Consider the following 18,393-nt stretch of genomic DNA (forward strand, 5'->3'; position numbering starts at 1 on the left):
GGTCCGCAGGCCAATGCTCTATCCACTAAGCCAAACTGGCTAGGGCTGAGAATATAAACTTTTAAAATAATACTTTTTTTCAGATTATAAAAGCAGTACATATTTCCTTATAGAAAGCATGAAAGGAAAAAATGACTATCATTAATCTTATGAAGGAGGGGACAAACCCACAGTGATAAAAGTAGAAAAAAACCTGGCTGGTGTGGCTCATTGGTTGAGTTTTGGCCTATGAACCGGGAGGTCATAGGTTCGATTCCCGGTCAGGGCACATGCCTGGGTTGTGGGCTTGATCTCCATTGTGGAGCTTTCAGGAGGCAGCCAATCAATGATTCTCTCTCATCATTGATGTTTCTGTCCCTCTCGCTCTCTCTTCTTTTCTGAAATCAATAAAAAAAGAAAAAAAAATGATCACTTATAATTCCATTGTCTTGAGTTAATCACTGTTTTAGTTTTATGTACTGCTTTCCAGTGTTTTTCCCATGCGTATGTTTTAAAAAATATTGTTGAAATTGTAGGCATACTCTTTATCATTTTTGTGTAACTTGTCTTTTTTATTTAATGTGACATGTCCTCATATCATTTCATATTCTTTAGAAATTTAACTTATATAAACTTCTACAGAGAAATCTCTATATAAGGGCATTGATGGAAATAAGTGATGATATCACAGGGAGTCAATAAGGAGGTAACCTTGAGGGCCTCCTCTCCGAGGAGGTAACGTTTAAGTTGGATCTTGAAGGATGAGGTAGAACTAGGCATGGGAACATCCAAGGAGAGATCCAGGTTGAGGGGTCGCTACTGTGAAGCCCTTAGGCAAGTACATACTGGGAATATTCTAGGCTCTGAAGTGAGCCTATGTGTATAAATGGAAGTGAGGGAAGACTGAAGCCAGCTAACCCAGAGCCTTGGGTCCTGTTAGAACTGCACTGGGAAGCATGGAAGGCTTTTGAAAAGCAGGTGACATGATAATTACTGGGATCAGGTGGAATAGGATTGTAGTAGTGCAGATGAGAAGTGGTGGTAGCGGGAATGGAGAGAAGTAGATGTATGTGAGATATGTTTTGGGAGTAGAGTTGATTGAACTTGCTAATGAAGCTGAAGAACTGTACTATAAAGCCAAATCTTTGATGGAAAGCCTCGTCATCATCTTTGAAAAAATTAATCATTTTGTCCAAGATAGTCAGCATTTTTATTTATTTATTTTGAGGTCTAATTGACATAAAACATCATATTAGCTTCAGATATACAACATAATGATTTGATATTTATATATGACAGTATTTTAATTCTTTATACGTTTTTTCTGTTTCTCAGCTGTCAGTAATCTAATTGAGATAAAATGTTAAAATTTAAACTAATAGAGCTTTATTTATTTATTTTTATTCAGGTCACATTTCTAGGTTTTAATGAAGAAACAGATGCTGCTCATATACAGGTATGGATGATTTGTTAAACTGGGAAGGACCAGGAGAGATTATTTGGAACAGATTTTGAGACACGTAAAATTTGCCTTATTAACCGAAAACTTAAACACTAAACTTTTCTGTTTTCATTTCTGTTTAAAGTTAAAAGGTGACATTTTGAGATCAATTTTTGAGTGTGCTTTGGACATTTTCACTTTTTACATTTTCACTGAGTATTCTTGGTATAGAAAGCATTTTTAGGTTAGGAAACCACAAAAGTCAGTTATCTTAAGGAAGCTAAAACTGTAGGCTGAACTTTTTCTCCTGAGGTAGAATGTAAGCCTTGTTTTTTAATTTGGATGGTTTTTATAATCTCACCTCAACAGTCAGATTCTTATATTTTCAAATGAGATAGAATGAAATTTAAATGGTAAAATAAATGAGATAGAATTAAATTTAAAAGGTAAAATTTATAAAAAATAATATTAGCCAATGCAAAACTTTTAGCCTGTTGATTTACACAGGAATTTACAGAGGGACTGACAGTTGAGATTAGGATCAGCAAAGGAAAGCTATACAGTTACATAAAGAGTGGTTGAAGTTCCAGTAGGTGTGGTAGGCATACTGTGTTTTACCTCATGAAGAATCTTAAGGTTTGTGATTGCCATATGTTTCCTTTTGTGGCAGTAAAAGTCTCCCAATAGAAGAAGAAGTAATACTATTCATTTCTTTGTGAACAATGCATAGAAAGTGATAATGAAAACTCTTGTGTGTCTTGATTGTATCCTTACCTGAAGGAAAAAGTTTCGGCAGTAGGTGCAAGAGAGGACATACTCCTGAGAATGTGAGGCTAAAAGCAGAAGTGTTCCAAAGTATTTCTCTCTTGTTCTACTTCCTCTTTAAGAGTTACTGATAAAACCATAATTAGGAAGGAACGTACTCTGAGAGGCCAAGGATGTTAAAATACCTTAACTGGGTAAAATTTATATAAATAAAAGCCTAAGCAACCTTTATGACCAGTCGACCGGATGACCGGCTGGTAGCTGTGATGTGCACTGATCACCAGGGGGGCAGACGCTCAATGCAGGAGCTGCCCCCTGGTGATCAGTGCACTCCCATAGCCAACCTCCCACTGCCGGCCAACCTCCCACGGTGCCCCCTCCACCCTGCCTGCCCCCGGCCGGCCAGCTGGCCGGCCCTGATTGGGACTGTGATCGCTGGCCATGCCGAGGGACCCCACCCATGCACAGATTCATGCACCGGGCCTCTACTATTTACATAAAAAGGACAAATGAGAGAAAAAAGCTTTTTTCTTTACGTCTTAAGCAGAAAAATAGACTTGTATTTTATGAATATAAAACTTGAACTCCAACGAAGTATAATCTGTAGGCAAGAATCCTGTATGAAAAATTTCACAGTTAAACCTGAGGACTGCAGGTTGACATTTGCAGCTAAAAACTATTAACCCTCATGGATGTGTGAGGTACCATGTAAAATTTTTTGTTGCTTCATATTAATACATTTAAAAGGGTACAGAAATGGCAGGTATTAAAATATTTTAGTACACTTCATTTTTGAGTTTTAAAAAAATTGGTTGTGGTTGATAAGCATATGTTAACTATTATGAACTGGGAAATTTATTAACCAGTAGACCTTAAGATTTTTAGATAGGACCCTCATTATAGGAATCTTAACAAAGTTTTATTGCTTTAAATTAGGATTTAGCTGCTGTTTCTTTGGAACTTCCAGATCTTCTGAATTCACTACACTTCTGTAGTCTAAATGAAAATGAAATTATTTGTATGAAGGATATAAATAAATCACCAAATATAAACAGTGGTCCTCTAAATCAGGTAACTTTTATATGTAATTTCTAATGAGTTTTTAAGGGCAGATTTTACAATGACATTTGATTAAGACTATTAAATTTTTAAATGCTTTGGTGAAGTTTTTTGTTTTTTTTAAAAAGAAACCATATTTGAGGAAGTATGATTCATGAGAAATCTAACTCATGAAGCTTTGAAATCATGCTGAATGCTACAGGAAAATGGAATACAAAAATAGAATAGTACCTGACTCCTGCCTTCAAGCAGTTTGCAGGGTACTTGTTAAGTTAGGTGAATGATTAAATAAGAAAAATCACAGGGCTGTACAATAGTACAGGAAAACATTATTGCTAAATGAATGGATATTAAGTTCTGTAACATGTAAGAAGATAATGTAGGTAGAATTTCAATACCTGGTTAAGAGAAAGCTGGGAGAAAAAGATTGGGGAGTGAGAAATGTGGAGAAAGAATAAAGAAAAGAATTAAACAGTACAAAATCAGGCTGCATTTCAGGATGCATGTATTTTTCTTTTTTATTTTCCCCATTGAGATTATGTTATTTCTAGGCTTCACTTCCAGTTAATATGTTTTGTATGTATACTATGATTTGATATTAAAATATTTTTATCATCTTTCCCAAGAGTCGTCATTCTGGGATGCTTTGTGTCATGAGAGTGTTACCACCTACATTACCAAGACTCAGAATTGATTTTATCTTTAGTCTCCTAAGTAAATATGCTACTGGTATAAGATACACCCTGGATACATACATTCATCAGAAACGCCAACTGGAGACCACTAATGAAGATGATGATGATACTAACCAGTCAGTGTCTTCTATAGAGGATGATTTTGTCACTGCGTTTGAGCACTTAGAGGAAGAAGAGACCTTAAAGCCATATAATGATGGTTTGTCTTTACTAAACTTCTTGATATAGAGCAGTGGTTCTCAACCTGTGGGTCGCGACCTCTTTGGGGGTCAAATGACCCTTTCACAGGGGTCGCCTAAGACCATCGGAAAACACATATATAATTACATATTGTTTTTATGATTAATCACTATGCTTTAATTACGTTCAATTTGTAACAATGAAATTGGGGGTCACCACAACATGAGGAACTGTATTAAAGGGTCGCGGCATTAGGAAGGTTGAGAACCACTGAAGAGGATTAAAGTTTCAAGTTTCATTTTAAAGGCTTTAAGGCCGAGTTACTCAATTCTTTTATTTTATTTTATTTTATTTTTTTTATTAAATCTTTATTGTTCAGATTATTACATTTGTTCCTCTTCCCCCCCCCCCCCCCCCCGCATAACTCTCCTCCTTCCAGTTCCCACCCCACCCTCTGCTCTCACTCCCCACCCACTGTCCTCATCCATAGGTGCACGATTTTTTGTCCAGTCTCTTCCCGCATCTCCCACACCCCTTTCCCCCCCAAGAATAGTCAGTCCATTCCCTTTCTATGTCCCTGATTCTATTATAATCAACAGTTCATTCTGTTCATCAGATTATTTATTCACTTGATTCTTAGATTCACTTGTTGATAGATGCATATTTGTTGTTCATAATTTGTATCTTTACCTTTCTCTTCTTCTTCCTCTTCTTAAAGGATACCTTTCAGCATTTCATATAATACTGGTTTGGTGGTGATGAACTCCTTTAGCTTTTCCTTATCTATCTGTGAAGCTCTTTATCTGACCTTCAATTCTGAATGATAGCTTTGCTGAATAAAGTAATCTTGGTTGTAGGTTCTTGGCATTCATCACTTTGAATATTTCTTGCCACTCCCTTCTGGCCTGCAAAGTTTCTGTTGAGAAATCAGCTGACAGTCGTATGGGTGCTCCCTTGTAGGTAACTGAGTTTCTTTCTCTTGCTGCTTTTAAGATTCTCTCTTTGTCTTTTGCTCTTGGCATTTTAATTATGATGTATCTTGGTGTGGTCCTCTTTGGATTCCTTTTGTTTGGGGTTCTCTGCGCTATTTCTTTCACCAAGTAGGGGAAGTTTTCTGTCATTATTTCTTTAAATAGGTTTTCAATATCTTGCTCTCTCTCACCTTCTGACACCCCTATAATTCTGATGTTGGTATGCTTGAAGCTGTCCCAGAGGCTCCTTACACTATCTTCGTATTTTTGGATTCTTTTTTCATTTTGCTTTTCCGGTTGGGTGTTTTTTGCTTCTTCACATTTCAAATCTTTGACTTGATTCTTGCGCTCCTCTGGTCTGCTGTTGGGAGTCTGTATAGTATTCTTTATTTCAGTCCGTGTATGCTTAATTTCTAGTTGGTTCTTTATCATAACATCGAGGGTCTCATTAGATTTCTTGTAGATATCATTAAGTTTATCGGCGGCTTCTAGACAGTTCTTGAGAGACCTTAAAAGTGTGGTTCTGAACTCTATATCTTCCATTGACAATTTTGTCCTGTTTCTTTGTCTCCGCATTTTTTATGCTTTCTTGGTGCACCCCCTAGTGGTCTTTGTGCGCAGTCTTGTTGTAGTTAACCCTTGATTGTTGTAATTAATACTGGGGGGATTTGACCTCCAGGCCAAGTGGCTGTGAGAGTCAGTTGTGTCTGCAGTGGGAAAACTTCTGTCCTCTGGGGAGGTGCTAATCTAGCCTTTGCCTGAGGCTATCCGGCAAATGGCTCTGCGCAGGGCTTGGGCGGGGCGGGTCGAACGGGATCAAACAGGGTGGGCGGAGGGAGCAGTTATGGCTGCTCTCAGTCCCATCCCCAGAGGCTCTGCCTCTCTGAGTCCCAGCAACCGCTGCAAACCTCGGAGAGAAAGCTGCCCTGGCGTTCTGACCGATGCCAGACAGTTCCACTTCTCCCGTTTGAGTCTGGGTCCCTAGAGACTCGCCCAGAACTGGATCTCAGGGCCTGAGCCTCCCTCCCAATTGAAACAGACAACCGTGCCCTCAGCCGTCAGCCCGCTCCGCGCCCCTCCGCACCTTTGTATTTTCCGCACTGCGCCTCCTCTGAGTCTCGGTATTCTGTTCCCTTTCCTTCTAGTTGAAGAATTTCCCCTCAGCCAGCTTTCCTGTGGTTCTGGGTGATGTCTGTTCCATCTTTTAGTTCTATTTTTGAAGTGGTTGTGCGAGGCAGCATTCTCCGGTGTTTACCTATGCCGCCATCTTGGTTCTCCGCAAATACTTTTTATCTCAATTCTTTTTAACTTTTTTTTCTGATTGTCTGAGGAATTACTTTTCTTGAGATTTTTTAAGTTCATAGCTATCTGGTTTTTATTTTTATTGATTTCAGAGAGAAAGGGAGAGGGGGAGAGATAGAAACATCAGTGATGAGAGAGAATCATTGATTGGCTGTCTCCTGAATGTCCACACTGGGGCTCGAGCCCTCAACCCTGGCATGTGCGCTGACCGGGAATCGAACCGTGACCTCCTGGTTCATAGGTCAATGCTAAACCACTGAGCCACCCTGGCTGGGCCATTGTTATCTGGTTAGTTTTGCTATTTATGTTCTTATTTTGTTAGTACTGTTTACCATATTAAGTGTTTGGAACATGCCTAGGGTCAAACTTGATAGGAGTTAACTGGCAGAGTCACTGTATTCGTGTTTCTAAGACATGTGACACCATTCTATGTATTCTCAAGTATGGGGTAAAATTAAATTATTTTAGTAAAAGATATATTTGATTTTGAGAATGATTTGGGATGAATATGTTAACATAATTTAGAAGAGACATGTTACAAATATTTTATGCTGAAAGTCTATTCCTGTTGATTGAAATTTTTAAAAAATTCTGTTCAAGAATAAGCTGATCATTTTATTCTTTTCCTATAGGTGTAAACATTACTGCACTAAAGAGCCACTGTGATGCTGCTTCACAGACTACTGCTGGTCACCAGTTAGAAACCCATGATTTAAGGATTCTGGTTAGCTCTGGGCGGCAGAAGTCATTGACAAAACCTTCAACTTCCTTAATAAACGTTCTGGGACATAAAGAACAACCTGTGAAAAGTTCAGTCACAACATCAATTTCTGAGCCTTGGATCCAAAGGAGTTTCTATAGGTCATCTAATGCTTCAGATAAAGGTAGTGACATGCAGAAAACGTTTTTTTCTTCTTCTCCTGCCTATTCATCTGAATCAGAATGCTCAAGTCCAAGTCCGGTTATTTTCTTAGATGAAGAAGGATATCAAAAAAGTTTAAAAGCAAAACTTGAGTTACCAAAAATTCCTGTAATGAAAGATGATATAGAGGACTCAGACTCAGAAGTAAGTGAATTTTTTGATAGTTTTGATCAGTTTGATGAACTAGAACAAACTTTAGAGACTTCTTGTCCATTTCTAAAAGATTCTGTAAAAGGGAAGACATCGCAAAAGAAAGGACACAAACATGACAAATCTTCTGTAACCACTAGTATGAATCCTCAAAAATTCAAGTTTGATTGTCCAGCTCTCCCAGCTAATGTTCGAAAGCCAACACCTCGTAAACCAGAATCCCCTTACAGCAACCTGTGTGATGCTCCAGATTCTCCTCGCCTAGTGAAGGCATCTGGGGAAGACAGTGGCTTGTTTAGCCCCATTCGGTCCTCTGCTTTTAGTCCTCTTGGAAGCTGTACACCTGCTGAATGTTTTTGCCAAACAGATATTGGTGGAGATAGGATTCATGAAGATCATGATTCTATTTATTACACCTATGAAGATTATGCCAATAGAATTACATGTGAAGTACTGGGCTCGGTCCTTCATACTCAACATACTAATGCAATATCAAACATTAATAGTGTTAAAAAGGGAGAAAGTGAAACCATTGCTCTTAAGAGTGGAAACCTTGATCAAAATAAATCTAAAAATAAACCCTTAATGATTAGAGATAGCATTCAAAAATTTGCAGCAGATCTTGTGGAAAAAAGTTTTGGCAGTGCATTTAAAGACTTGCAGAAAGGAGTCTCTTCATGTACCAATGCATTGTGTCATTTAGCCGTCAAATTAACGTCATCCATTTTTCAGATGGCATTTAATGAACTGAGAAGGCAGCATGCACTTTCACTGAAAGAGCGTGCTATTAGTGGTCTGGCTAATTTTTTGGTGAGTGAAGCTTTATCAAATGCTTTAAAAGATTTACAGTATGTAAAGAAGCAGATATTTACAAACATAGTTGCTGGGTTTGCTGCAGATCTTGCTGAAGAGCTTATTTTTGAAGGTATCATGGAAGTGTGTCAGTTTTCATCTCCTCCAACACCTGCATCTCCAAAGTATTCATTTGACTATGAAGACAAAGTAGTGAAGTCATATGCAAAAGATTTGTCTGAATCTGTAATGCAGGAAGCATTCATTGAGCTATCACAAGTTGATGTGATCTTTACAACAAAGGCAGCAGTTAGTGTTTCTACAGATAACATAAAGTATGTGAGTGCAGAAAATATTGTGCCATGGACACAGACTTCTACATGTCCCATTTTTAATAGTCAAGCAATTGTGACAAAACCAATGCCAGAATATAAATACACTGTACAGCAGGCCTTATTTTGTACTTCTGGAATTGTTACTTCTATACCAGTGCCCCTGGCTGGAAGTGCCCTTCTCCCATATCACTTTTCATCTAATATATATCAGGCAAAGACTCATCTGTCATCTGGTGATAGTAATTTGAATGGTGATTCTACTGAAGCAGGTGTTTCCACAAAAAACGAAGAGGAAGTAGCTTGTCTCAGAAATATTTGTTTATCTTCAGAACACAGTCTAGGTAACCAGAATGATTTTAAACCAACTAATGATGATGTTGAAATGCAAAGCTCTTCAAAATTACCAAGTGATCCTGTGATTATTAGCAACTTTTCTACAGCACTGGTGCATTCTATAGTAAATGAAACTTTAGAGTCAGTGACATCATTCAAAGTTACAAAAACAGTTGATGAACACACAGATTGTTTAACTAAAACAGTAAAGGGAAAAAACCCTCCTTTCCACTATGATCAAGTGACCCTGCAAGAGAATGAAGCTAGCAATAAGGACATGTTTGTTGATCAATTATCTAAATCTGTTACTAAACATTCCGTAGAGAAAAGCAAATCAGTGATCTCCAATGTGGATAAAAATATGGTAAACAGGGAAGGCTTGCCTGTTGCTGAAGAAGAGTCACGGTTGATATGGGGAAAGTTTCCCAGATCTCTTGATGCTCAAGATCACTTAACTCCCTGTTCACTTTTAGTGGGAAAGGATTGTGTTCCAGAATGTAAAGATTCTATAGCTCATGGATTTTCTTTAGAGCCACTACCATGTTGTTCAACTATGGCAGGTCAGAAACCTGATTTGAAGGAAGCTGCTAAGGACAAATCAGTGAAAAAGTATAATTTGAATAATATGGCACCGGTGCCCTTGTCTTTTGGGCAAGAAAATCCTTATCCCCATTCACATACTTTCTCATCTGCAGTGCTTACATGTGTAGATGGTTTGCATGTGGAAGATAAACAGAAAATCAGAGATGGAAATGTAATACCTGATACTCCTCCATCAACTCCTCTAGTACCATCCCAGGCTAGTTCTGAATGGGATATCAAGAAGTTAACCAAAAAGCTTAAAGGGGAATTAGCAAAAGAATTTGCACCTGCTACACCACCTTCTACACCTCACTACTCATCTGTTGGTAGTTTGTCTGAAAATGAACAAAATACTATTGAAAAAGAGGAGTTCATGTTGAAACTCATGCGATCTCTTTCAGAAGAAGTTGAAAGTAGTGAAGGTGAAGAGCATCCAGAAGTGGATGTGAAGGCAGAGCACTCAGAGAAGAAAACTCAATTTGCCGAAGCATTAGCTTCACACATCGTTTCTCTTGCAACTGAAATGGCAGCTTCCCATTTAGATAATAAAATAATTCAAGAACCCAAGATTAAAAGCCCTTGCTTAAATGTGCAGAGTCAAAGAAGTGTATCACCTACTTTGTTAAATCACACAGATGAAAATTTACAAGCATTATGCAATTTTGCAGGTGATATGGCAGCAGAAGTCATTACAGAAGCTGAGAAAATAGCAAAAGTTAGAAGTTGTATGCTTTGCAGGCAGAAGAAGAATAGTTATAGTGATGGTGACCAACCTCATAGAACAGAAGAAAAGTTGAATATAGAGACTGTAGCACATCCAAGAGAAGTTGACCCATTTATTCTTTCATTACCACCAAGTTCTTGTATGTCAGGTCTGTCATATAAGTATCCCAGCTGTGAAAGTGTGACAGATGAATATGCAGGTCACATTATCCAAATACTAAAACAGGAAGGTGGTAATAGTGAGTTAATAGTGGATCAGTATGCCAATAGACTTGCTTATCGATCTATCAAATCAGGATTGAAAGAAGCATCTAAGGGAGCAACAATGAAGTGTAACTCAAAAACGTTTCCCTTGCAAAACTCACAGGTGAAAGCCAACAATGAACTCTTAATGTTCTTAAATAAACACCACCAAGAAGTAGATAAAAAAAGACAAAGTAAAAGAAATGAAGGTTACCTTTGTAAAAATCAAACTTGTGAATGGACAGGGAATACATACAGAAGTAAATGCTCTGAACTGTATAGTTTTTCAACCTCTCTTGCTCACAGCATAACCAGAGATGTTAAAAAAGAGCTTACAGTGTCTGCAATTGGCTTGCCAAAATCCTCAACAGATTCTTGCCTTTATGAAAAGTCTGGATGTGATGAAGATAATGAGCCTCACATTGAGCCAGAATTTCCTAAGTCTCTTCAACCTTCCCCGCAAAATCACAGATTTTACCACAGTGCAGGCAGCTTAAATGGGTATGGATATGAAGTGAATGTTGTTCAAGCTATAGAACAATATGCTAAAAAAGTAGCGGATGACACTTTAGAACTCAGTTTAGGATCTGCAGTTTTCCAAGTGTCTGAGACAGCAAAAGCAGCAGATAGGATCACTTATGCAGAAAAGTTGTCACCTCTTGTAAGTCAAGCTTGCAGATACTGTGACGAGAAAGAACTCCATGACTGCAATGGAAACTCACCTCAATATTCTTTCAGACAGGATTCACTTGCTCATAGTAAGCCAGGTTCTAATTCAAAATTTAGCAGCATTTATCAGAAATCTAGAATTTTTCACCTTGATGTCCCTCAAATTCATGTTGATCTTGATAAGAAGACAGTGCTTGCTGAGAAGATAGTTGCTGAAGCTATGGAAAAAGCAGAGAGAGAGCTGAGCAATACCAGTTTGGCAGCTGATAGTGGAATTGGACAGGATGGTGTTAGCTTTGCTGAAAGCCTTACTACAGAAATAATGACCTCAGCCATCGTGAATGTTGAACATGCTGTTAGTAGGTAAGTTTCAAGTTTCTTTTGGGTCTATGATACAATGAAAAGTTAAACTCCATCGTTCCTGGCCAGATGGCTCAGTTGGAAAGGTTGTGGGTTTGATTCCCAGTCAGGGCACCCAGTTTGCAGGTTCCATCCCTAGTCAGGGCAAGTATATGAGATAACTGATCGGTGTTTCTCTCTCACATCGATGTTTCTCTCTCTAAATTAAAAAAAAAAATCAGTGAAGAAAGCCATATCCTCATGTGATGATTAAAAAAAAGTTAAACTTGATCATATATGTCTTAGATTCTGTTCAGAAAGGTAGGATTATTTTTTAACCCTAAATTAACAAGTTTTCTCTGTTACATTTATGTATTGTTTCATATCCTACATATTACTTTCATATACATTCTTCATTATCCCACAACAGCCTTTTGAGGGAAGGTATTAACCATTTACCCAACTAAAATATGAAGCTATTATGGTTTAAAACTATAGTGTGATTGTAGGAATGCCCAATATAATTCTGATTAGTATATTTTAAATACAAAATGAGAATTACTCCAAAGTGGGGGCAGTTCAGGACCTATTCTAGGCACTGGGGAACAAAAGTAAGTAAAACAGGCAAAAATATGTGTTCACTTGGACTTCATGTTTCAGTAAAGTAAGACAATAAATAAGTAAAATGTGAAAAAAAATAAGTAAAATATGTAGTACATGGTAATAAGCGCTTTGGAGGAAAACTAAAGCAAGGATGTTAGTGTTTTTGGTGGTGGCAGTACGTGGCAGCAGTTGGGGCTGGTTTTCAGTTTTGAACAGGTAGCAGGCAAAAATAACCCTGACAAGGTAACATTTGAGCAAAGAGCCAAAGGTGAAGAGAGAATAAGTCACATGAGAATCAGTGGAAAGAGGGTTCCAGGCAAAGGGGTGGGACTGTGCATGTGGAGGAAATGACAAAGCGGCTTGAGTGGCTGAAGTGAGTGAGCCAAGGGGAGTAGTAGGAGATAAGGTGTAGGTTATGAGAGATTGTCATACCAGATAATATGTTATAAGTATTTGGCTTATTTTGGCTGGTGAGAAGCCACTAGAGCAGTGGTTCTCAACCTTCTGGCCCTTTAAATACAGTTCTTCATGTTGTGACCCAACCATAAAATTATTTTCGTTGCTATTTCATAAATGTAATGTTGCTACTGTTATGAATTGTAATGTAAATATCTGATATGCAGGATGGTCTTAGGCAACCCCTGTGAAAGGGTCGTTTGACCCCCAAAGGGGTCGCGACCCACAGGTTGAGAACCACTGCACTAGAGGGTTTTGATCAGAAGACTAACATTTTCCCTCTTCATGTTAATTTTTTTTTTTCCCTCTTCATGTTTAAAAATATACTTTCAACTGCTATGTTGAGAATTAAATGTAGTTGGGCAGTTGCAATAATTGAACAGTGAATGGCCTTCCTAGTGAAAAGTTAGAATAAAATTTGAGAACATTTCTTTATTAAAAAAAAAATGAGTAGGGTTAGGTTTATGATACACACTTAACATCAAAGAGATTTGGCTAGTTTGACTCTAATTTTAATTTACAGTACTAGAATTACTTGAACTACTTTTTTGGTTTTTAAAGCCAAAATGAAGTTTGTTTTGTTTTGTTGTGCAAATAAAAGTAGTATCTTACAAAGCAGTTGGAAAACTTAGGAACTTGTGCTCTTTCATAGTGGTCCCAGTTGAAAATATGAACTGCTTTGAAGAAAATTTAAATGATGCACTTAGGATGGATAGGTGTTCGTGGGTACTCAGTTAACTCTGAAAGTAATAAGCTACCCTGCTAAGTCTCTTTGTTAGCAGACACAATGAAAGGGGGTTAGGTGGACCACTGGTCTGACTCTGAATATCATTTCTTGTTTTTGTTATCTTTATCATTTATAAGAATTATAGTCTTATCAAGGCCCAGTGCACGAATTCATGCATGGGTGGGGTCAGGCCAGCCCAGCCCCAGTCGGGATGGATCAGGAGGAGGAGACGGTGGGAGGTTGGCCGGCTGGCCCACCCTAATAGGGGCCGATCAGGGCTGGGCCGGCTGGGGGGAGAGGCTGCAGGCGATTGGCCAGTGAGTCCCGCCCCCTAATTGAGGTGGGGGGGGCGATTGGGGGCAGGGGGTTGATTGGGGTCAGCAGCTGGGGGAGGGGCCGTGGGAGATTGGTTGGCCAGCCCCACCCCCTATTGGGGTAGGTGGGCAATCAGGGGTAGGGCTGGCCAGGGGGAGGGGCTGCAGGCCGATCCTGGTGGTGGGGGCCCATGGGGGTGGGACCAGCTAGGGGGAGGGACTGCAGGAGGTTGGCCACACAGCCCCACCCCCTATTGGGGTGGGGGGGTGATCAGGGGCAGGGCCAGCTTGGGGGAGGGGCCGCGAGAGGTTGGCCAGCCAGCCCCACTCCCCGATTGGGCTGGCCGCAGTGGTCGTCATAATAGTGACCCGGCATTCTGGTCGTTCTGGCGTTCTGGTCGCTGGCTTTTTATATATATAGATAGTTCAGAACCTGATGCTTTTGCCACTCATTCATTTATTCATTCATTTATTCATTTATTTTAGTCCAAAAGAAACAGAAGACTTTCAGTCAACTGAGTCTTTTGGTAGCCAGCAGATGAATCTCAGTATTGGTGATGACAGCACTGGTAGTTGGTCCAATTTAAGTTTCGAAGATGAACACCAGGATGAAAGCAGCAGTTTCCATCATCTAAGTGAAAGGTAACTAAAACTTTACATGTAATAGCATAGTTTAGATCCTCAGACCTATGAAGTGAGCTATTAGTTTACATTGAGTATTATTTAAAATTCTGAATTTGAGAATCTATCATTATTTTCAAAATGTATTTTATTATTTGCAATATATTTCTAATGGTTTTTGAAATTTATTAAATACTAAAGGCCCAGTGCACGAAATTCGTGCATGGGTAGGGTTCCTAGTGGCTGCCAGTTGGGGGCATCTCCCTTCCCCCGGCTGCTGGCCCCACCCCCTGGTCGAACTCCTGGTCAAGGGGACAGTTTGCATATTAGGCTTTCATTATATAGGATAATAATTAGCCCAGCTAATTTTCTCTGGATGTGCCAATAGTTGATTTGAAAATGTTACATACATTTAATTTTATACCCTCTTAGGCTTTACCTGCACTTTTAATGAATTTTTGAGGAAAACCTTTTTTTTTCTTTCTTTAAAGAGAGTACTTTTTTTCTGTAGAGCAGCGATTTTCAACCTTTTTCATCTCATGGCACACATACAGTAATTACTAAAATTCTTTAGCACACCAAAAGACATATTTTTTGCCATTCTGACAAAAAAAAAAACACAGGTATACTTTTGATTCATTCCCACCAGACAGGTACTGGTATTGTTGTGTGTCTGTTGTCAGTTTTTAATTTGACAGTCTAAGGGAAAAGTGGTCAGTGCCTCTGATTAAATAGTCAGGTATTACATTTTTTAAAAAATTATTGTGCATACCAGTTAAAAATAGCTTTTTGAGGATAGGAAAAAGGACAGTTTTCTGTAAGAGACATAAAAATGGCCTGTAATCTCACAGGGATTAGTTTAGATACTATTTTTTGGGGGGGAAAGGTTCCTTAGTTGTCCTGCTACTCAGGAAAAAAATGATCCAGATCATTTATACTCGAATGACTGAAATACATAAATTCATTATAATTTGTTTGGTATAGCAGAGGTGTCGTAAGTGTTTCCCTCCACGTCCTGCGTGGTTCAGGGTTTGGGTCTGGAAGAGGAGCCGCACAACAAATGAAAAAGAAAAGACAGGAGATAATTTGGGAATATTGGGGGACCAGGCGGCAAGTCCAACTCAGGAGGAAGGACTTCCACTGTGCTCAGGCCTCACCAAGCTTTTTATAGTGAGGGGTAAACAAGGTAGTGGTTACCAAAGTTACACTGTTCTTGTGAGTTTCACTTGTTTACACCATGGTTATACTTCCTGCACTTCCTCAGCCCCTTAGCTTCCCAGATAAGATCTAGGGAGTGTTATAAGGTCAAGCCTAATTATGCTAAGGGGACTGTGCCCTCTAAGCTAGGACTTGTTTGTGACTTTGCCAGCAGGTCAGTCCAAGGCTTAACCCTATATCAGTTTCCCACACAGAGGCACCTACCTTATATATAACTTTTCTTAATTAACTTTATTTTGAATAAGTTATGGAATATTTTATTAGTTGTGGTACAGTTGTTTCTTATATGTATAACTCTATACAGGCATTTTCTAACCAATAAAATTCCATAAAATCTTTATCCAAATTAATTGACAATTGGAAATGATAAATACCATCTATAGCTGAGTCTAGGGAGTAGAGAGGATTCTCAGCATACATCCAATTTTGGGCATATGTGGAAAGGACCCTGAGAGGCTCTAGGTGAACAGAGCCTTGGAATGGACTTATCAGGAGTGGGAGGTAAGCAGACTATTAGAGGGGCTGAGGGTGCATAAGAAAGGAAATGGCTATCACTTGTTAAAACAGATCATCATTTCAGAGTACTTTGTTTGATGCTTGGATTAGCTAGTAAGTATTAGTATTTTTATAAAGTATCTATTTTATCATAGTTTCTTAAAATGTAGTTGTAAATCTTCAATATTTCTTAAAATCTAGACCCAAAATTGGCAGTTTTTAAAATGGGGGGTAGGAAATGGGGATGATAATCACACATCATCATTTGGCTCTTTTCCATAACTTTATCTAGACTAGAATATGAACACTTAAATTGTTCTCTTATCTTTGAGTGATATAGGCTTTTAGAGTTTCAGTGAGAGTTGACGTTGCTTAGGAAATCCCGGTGTTAAAATGGGAAAACTAGGGTTAGAGGCCAGTGGCATTAAGAGGATTGTAGCCAGTTGAACAGCTCTATGTGGAATGTTACCTAGTTTGAAAAGAGGGAGACGTCTACTATGCTCTGTTCTTGGTTCTGTCCTATACAGCATTATTTTATTGGTGATAAGTAATACTCATTTCTGAACGACTCAAAACAAAGATGAAAACAGTAAATCAACAAGTGTTGGTGAGGATGTGGAGAAAAGGAAACCCTGGTGCACTGTTTGTGGGAATGCAGTTTGGTGCAGCTACTATGGAAAACAGTATAGAGTTTCCTCAAATAATTAAAAATGGAACTGCCTTATGACCCAGTGATTCTGGGAAATCTGAAAAAATCTGAAACACTAATTGGAAAGAATATATGCACCCTTATGTTCATTGCAGCATTATTTACAATAGCCAAGGTTTGGAAGCAGCTCAAGTGCCCATCAGGAGATGAGCAGATAAAAAATCAGCAGTACATTTACACAATGGAATACTACCTGGCTGTAAAAAGGGAAATCCTACCTTGTAACAGCATGAATGGACCTGGAGAGTATTATACTAAGTGAAATAAGCCAGTCAGAGAAAGACAAATACCATATGATTACACTTATATGTGGAATCCAATGAAAAAAATAAAATAACAAACTAGAAACAGACTCATAGTTACAGAGAACAGACTGACAGCGATCAGAGGGAAGGGTGTTGGGAGGCTGGGTGAAAAAGGTGAAGGGATTAGCAAAGAAAAAAAAACAATTCATAGACACAGAAAACAATATGGTGATTACCAGAGCGGGAGGTTAGAAGAGGGTAAAGGGGAGATGAATGGTGACAGAAGACTTGGTGTGGTGAACACACAATACAAAATACAGATGAAGTATTATACAGTTGTACACTTGAAACCGATATAATTTTATTAACCAATGTCACCCCAATACATTCAGTAAAAAATTTTTAAAAATTAGGATGAAAGATAATTCCATTAACAATCAAGGTTTAAAAAGACCAAATTAGGCTGAGGCTAAAATAAGTATATTTAATATGGATAAATCCAAGTCGGTTCAGAAAATTACTTGAATTCAGGATGGGGATAGTTTGGCTTGATAGCATTTTGTCAGAAAAACTTCTGTAGTTTAATCTACCACAGTCTTAAGAACTATTATGCTTTGTGGCATTAAGGTTCAGCCAAAGAAAGTTAGTGGGACGCATCCAGGCTTGTTGGACATACAATTTTCAGGGCCTCGTGTCCCAGAGATTGATTCCCTAGGTCATTAGAGGGTCCCAAGATACTGCATGCTTAATAAGACCCTCATAATTTTAATGCAGGAGGTTCAGAGAACACATGTAAGATCATATGGCTTTTCATGTTTCATCTTTTGATGACCTGTTCTGTAGGCACTGTTATTTTCTGGTACAGAGATCAAGGTAGGAGATTATTGGACAAACTTGCATTTTCCCTCTAAGTAGGAAGTTCCATAGAAGGCACCAGTTAAAAAAGAAACAATAATCTCAAAAGTTCACAAGTGTTTAGGAGGAATGTATAATGATTAGATCAGAAAGAGAACTGGTCTATGTAAGTGAATCTCAAGTATTTCAGCAGTTTGTGAATTTTGTCCCCTCCACTGATTTTTAGACAGAGTGGAGGAGAAAAACATTGACGTGAGAGAGACACATTGATTGGTTGCCTCCTGCTTGATCCCCTACCAGGTTCTGGGGTCGAACTTGCAACAGAGGTATGTGCCTTTGACCGGGAATCAAACCCTTGACCCTTTGGTGCATAGGCTGGCACTCTAACAACTGAGAAAAACTGGCCAGGGCTGGTTTGTGAGTTTCTTAAAAGTTGAGTTTTAGCCCTAGCTGGTTTGGCTCAGTGAATAGAGCGTCAGCCTGCAGACTGAAGGGTCCCAGGTTCGATTCCAGTTGGGAGCACATGCCTGGGTTGTGGGCTTGATCCCCATTAGGGGACGTGCAGGAGGCAGCCTGTCAATGATTCTCTGTCATCATTGATGTTTCTATCTCTCTTTCCCTCTCCCTTTGTCTCTGAAATCAATTAAGATATATATATATATATATATAT

General features: G+C 38.8%; 1 protein-coding gene across 1 annotated transcript in view; it reads left to right on the top strand.

The window, feature by feature from the left end:
• Positions 1–18,393, top strand: part of AKAP11 (A-kinase anchoring protein 11) — a 59,750-nt gene that overhangs the window by 25,877 nt on the left and 15,480 nt on the right. Inside the window, exons 4-8 of the mRNA XM_081083338.1 lie at positions 1,388–1,435; positions 3,122–3,256; positions 3,871–4,138; positions 7,025–11,504; positions 14,067–14,222. Coding sequence (XP_080939464.1) covers positions 1,388–1,435; positions 3,122–3,256; positions 3,871–4,138; positions 7,025–11,504; positions 14,067–14,222 — 5,087 coding nt within the window. The remainder of the gene's footprint in view (positions 1–1,387; positions 1,436–3,121; positions 3,257–3,870; positions 4,139–7,024; positions 11,505–14,066; positions 14,223–18,393) is intronic.

Source organism: Myotis nattereri (assembly GCF_964212035.1).
Source record: "Myotis nattereri genome assembly, chromosome: 2".
In the NCBI taxonomy this organism is placed as follows: Eukaryota; Metazoa; Chordata; class Mammalia; order Chiroptera; family Vespertilionidae; genus Myotis; species Myotis nattereri.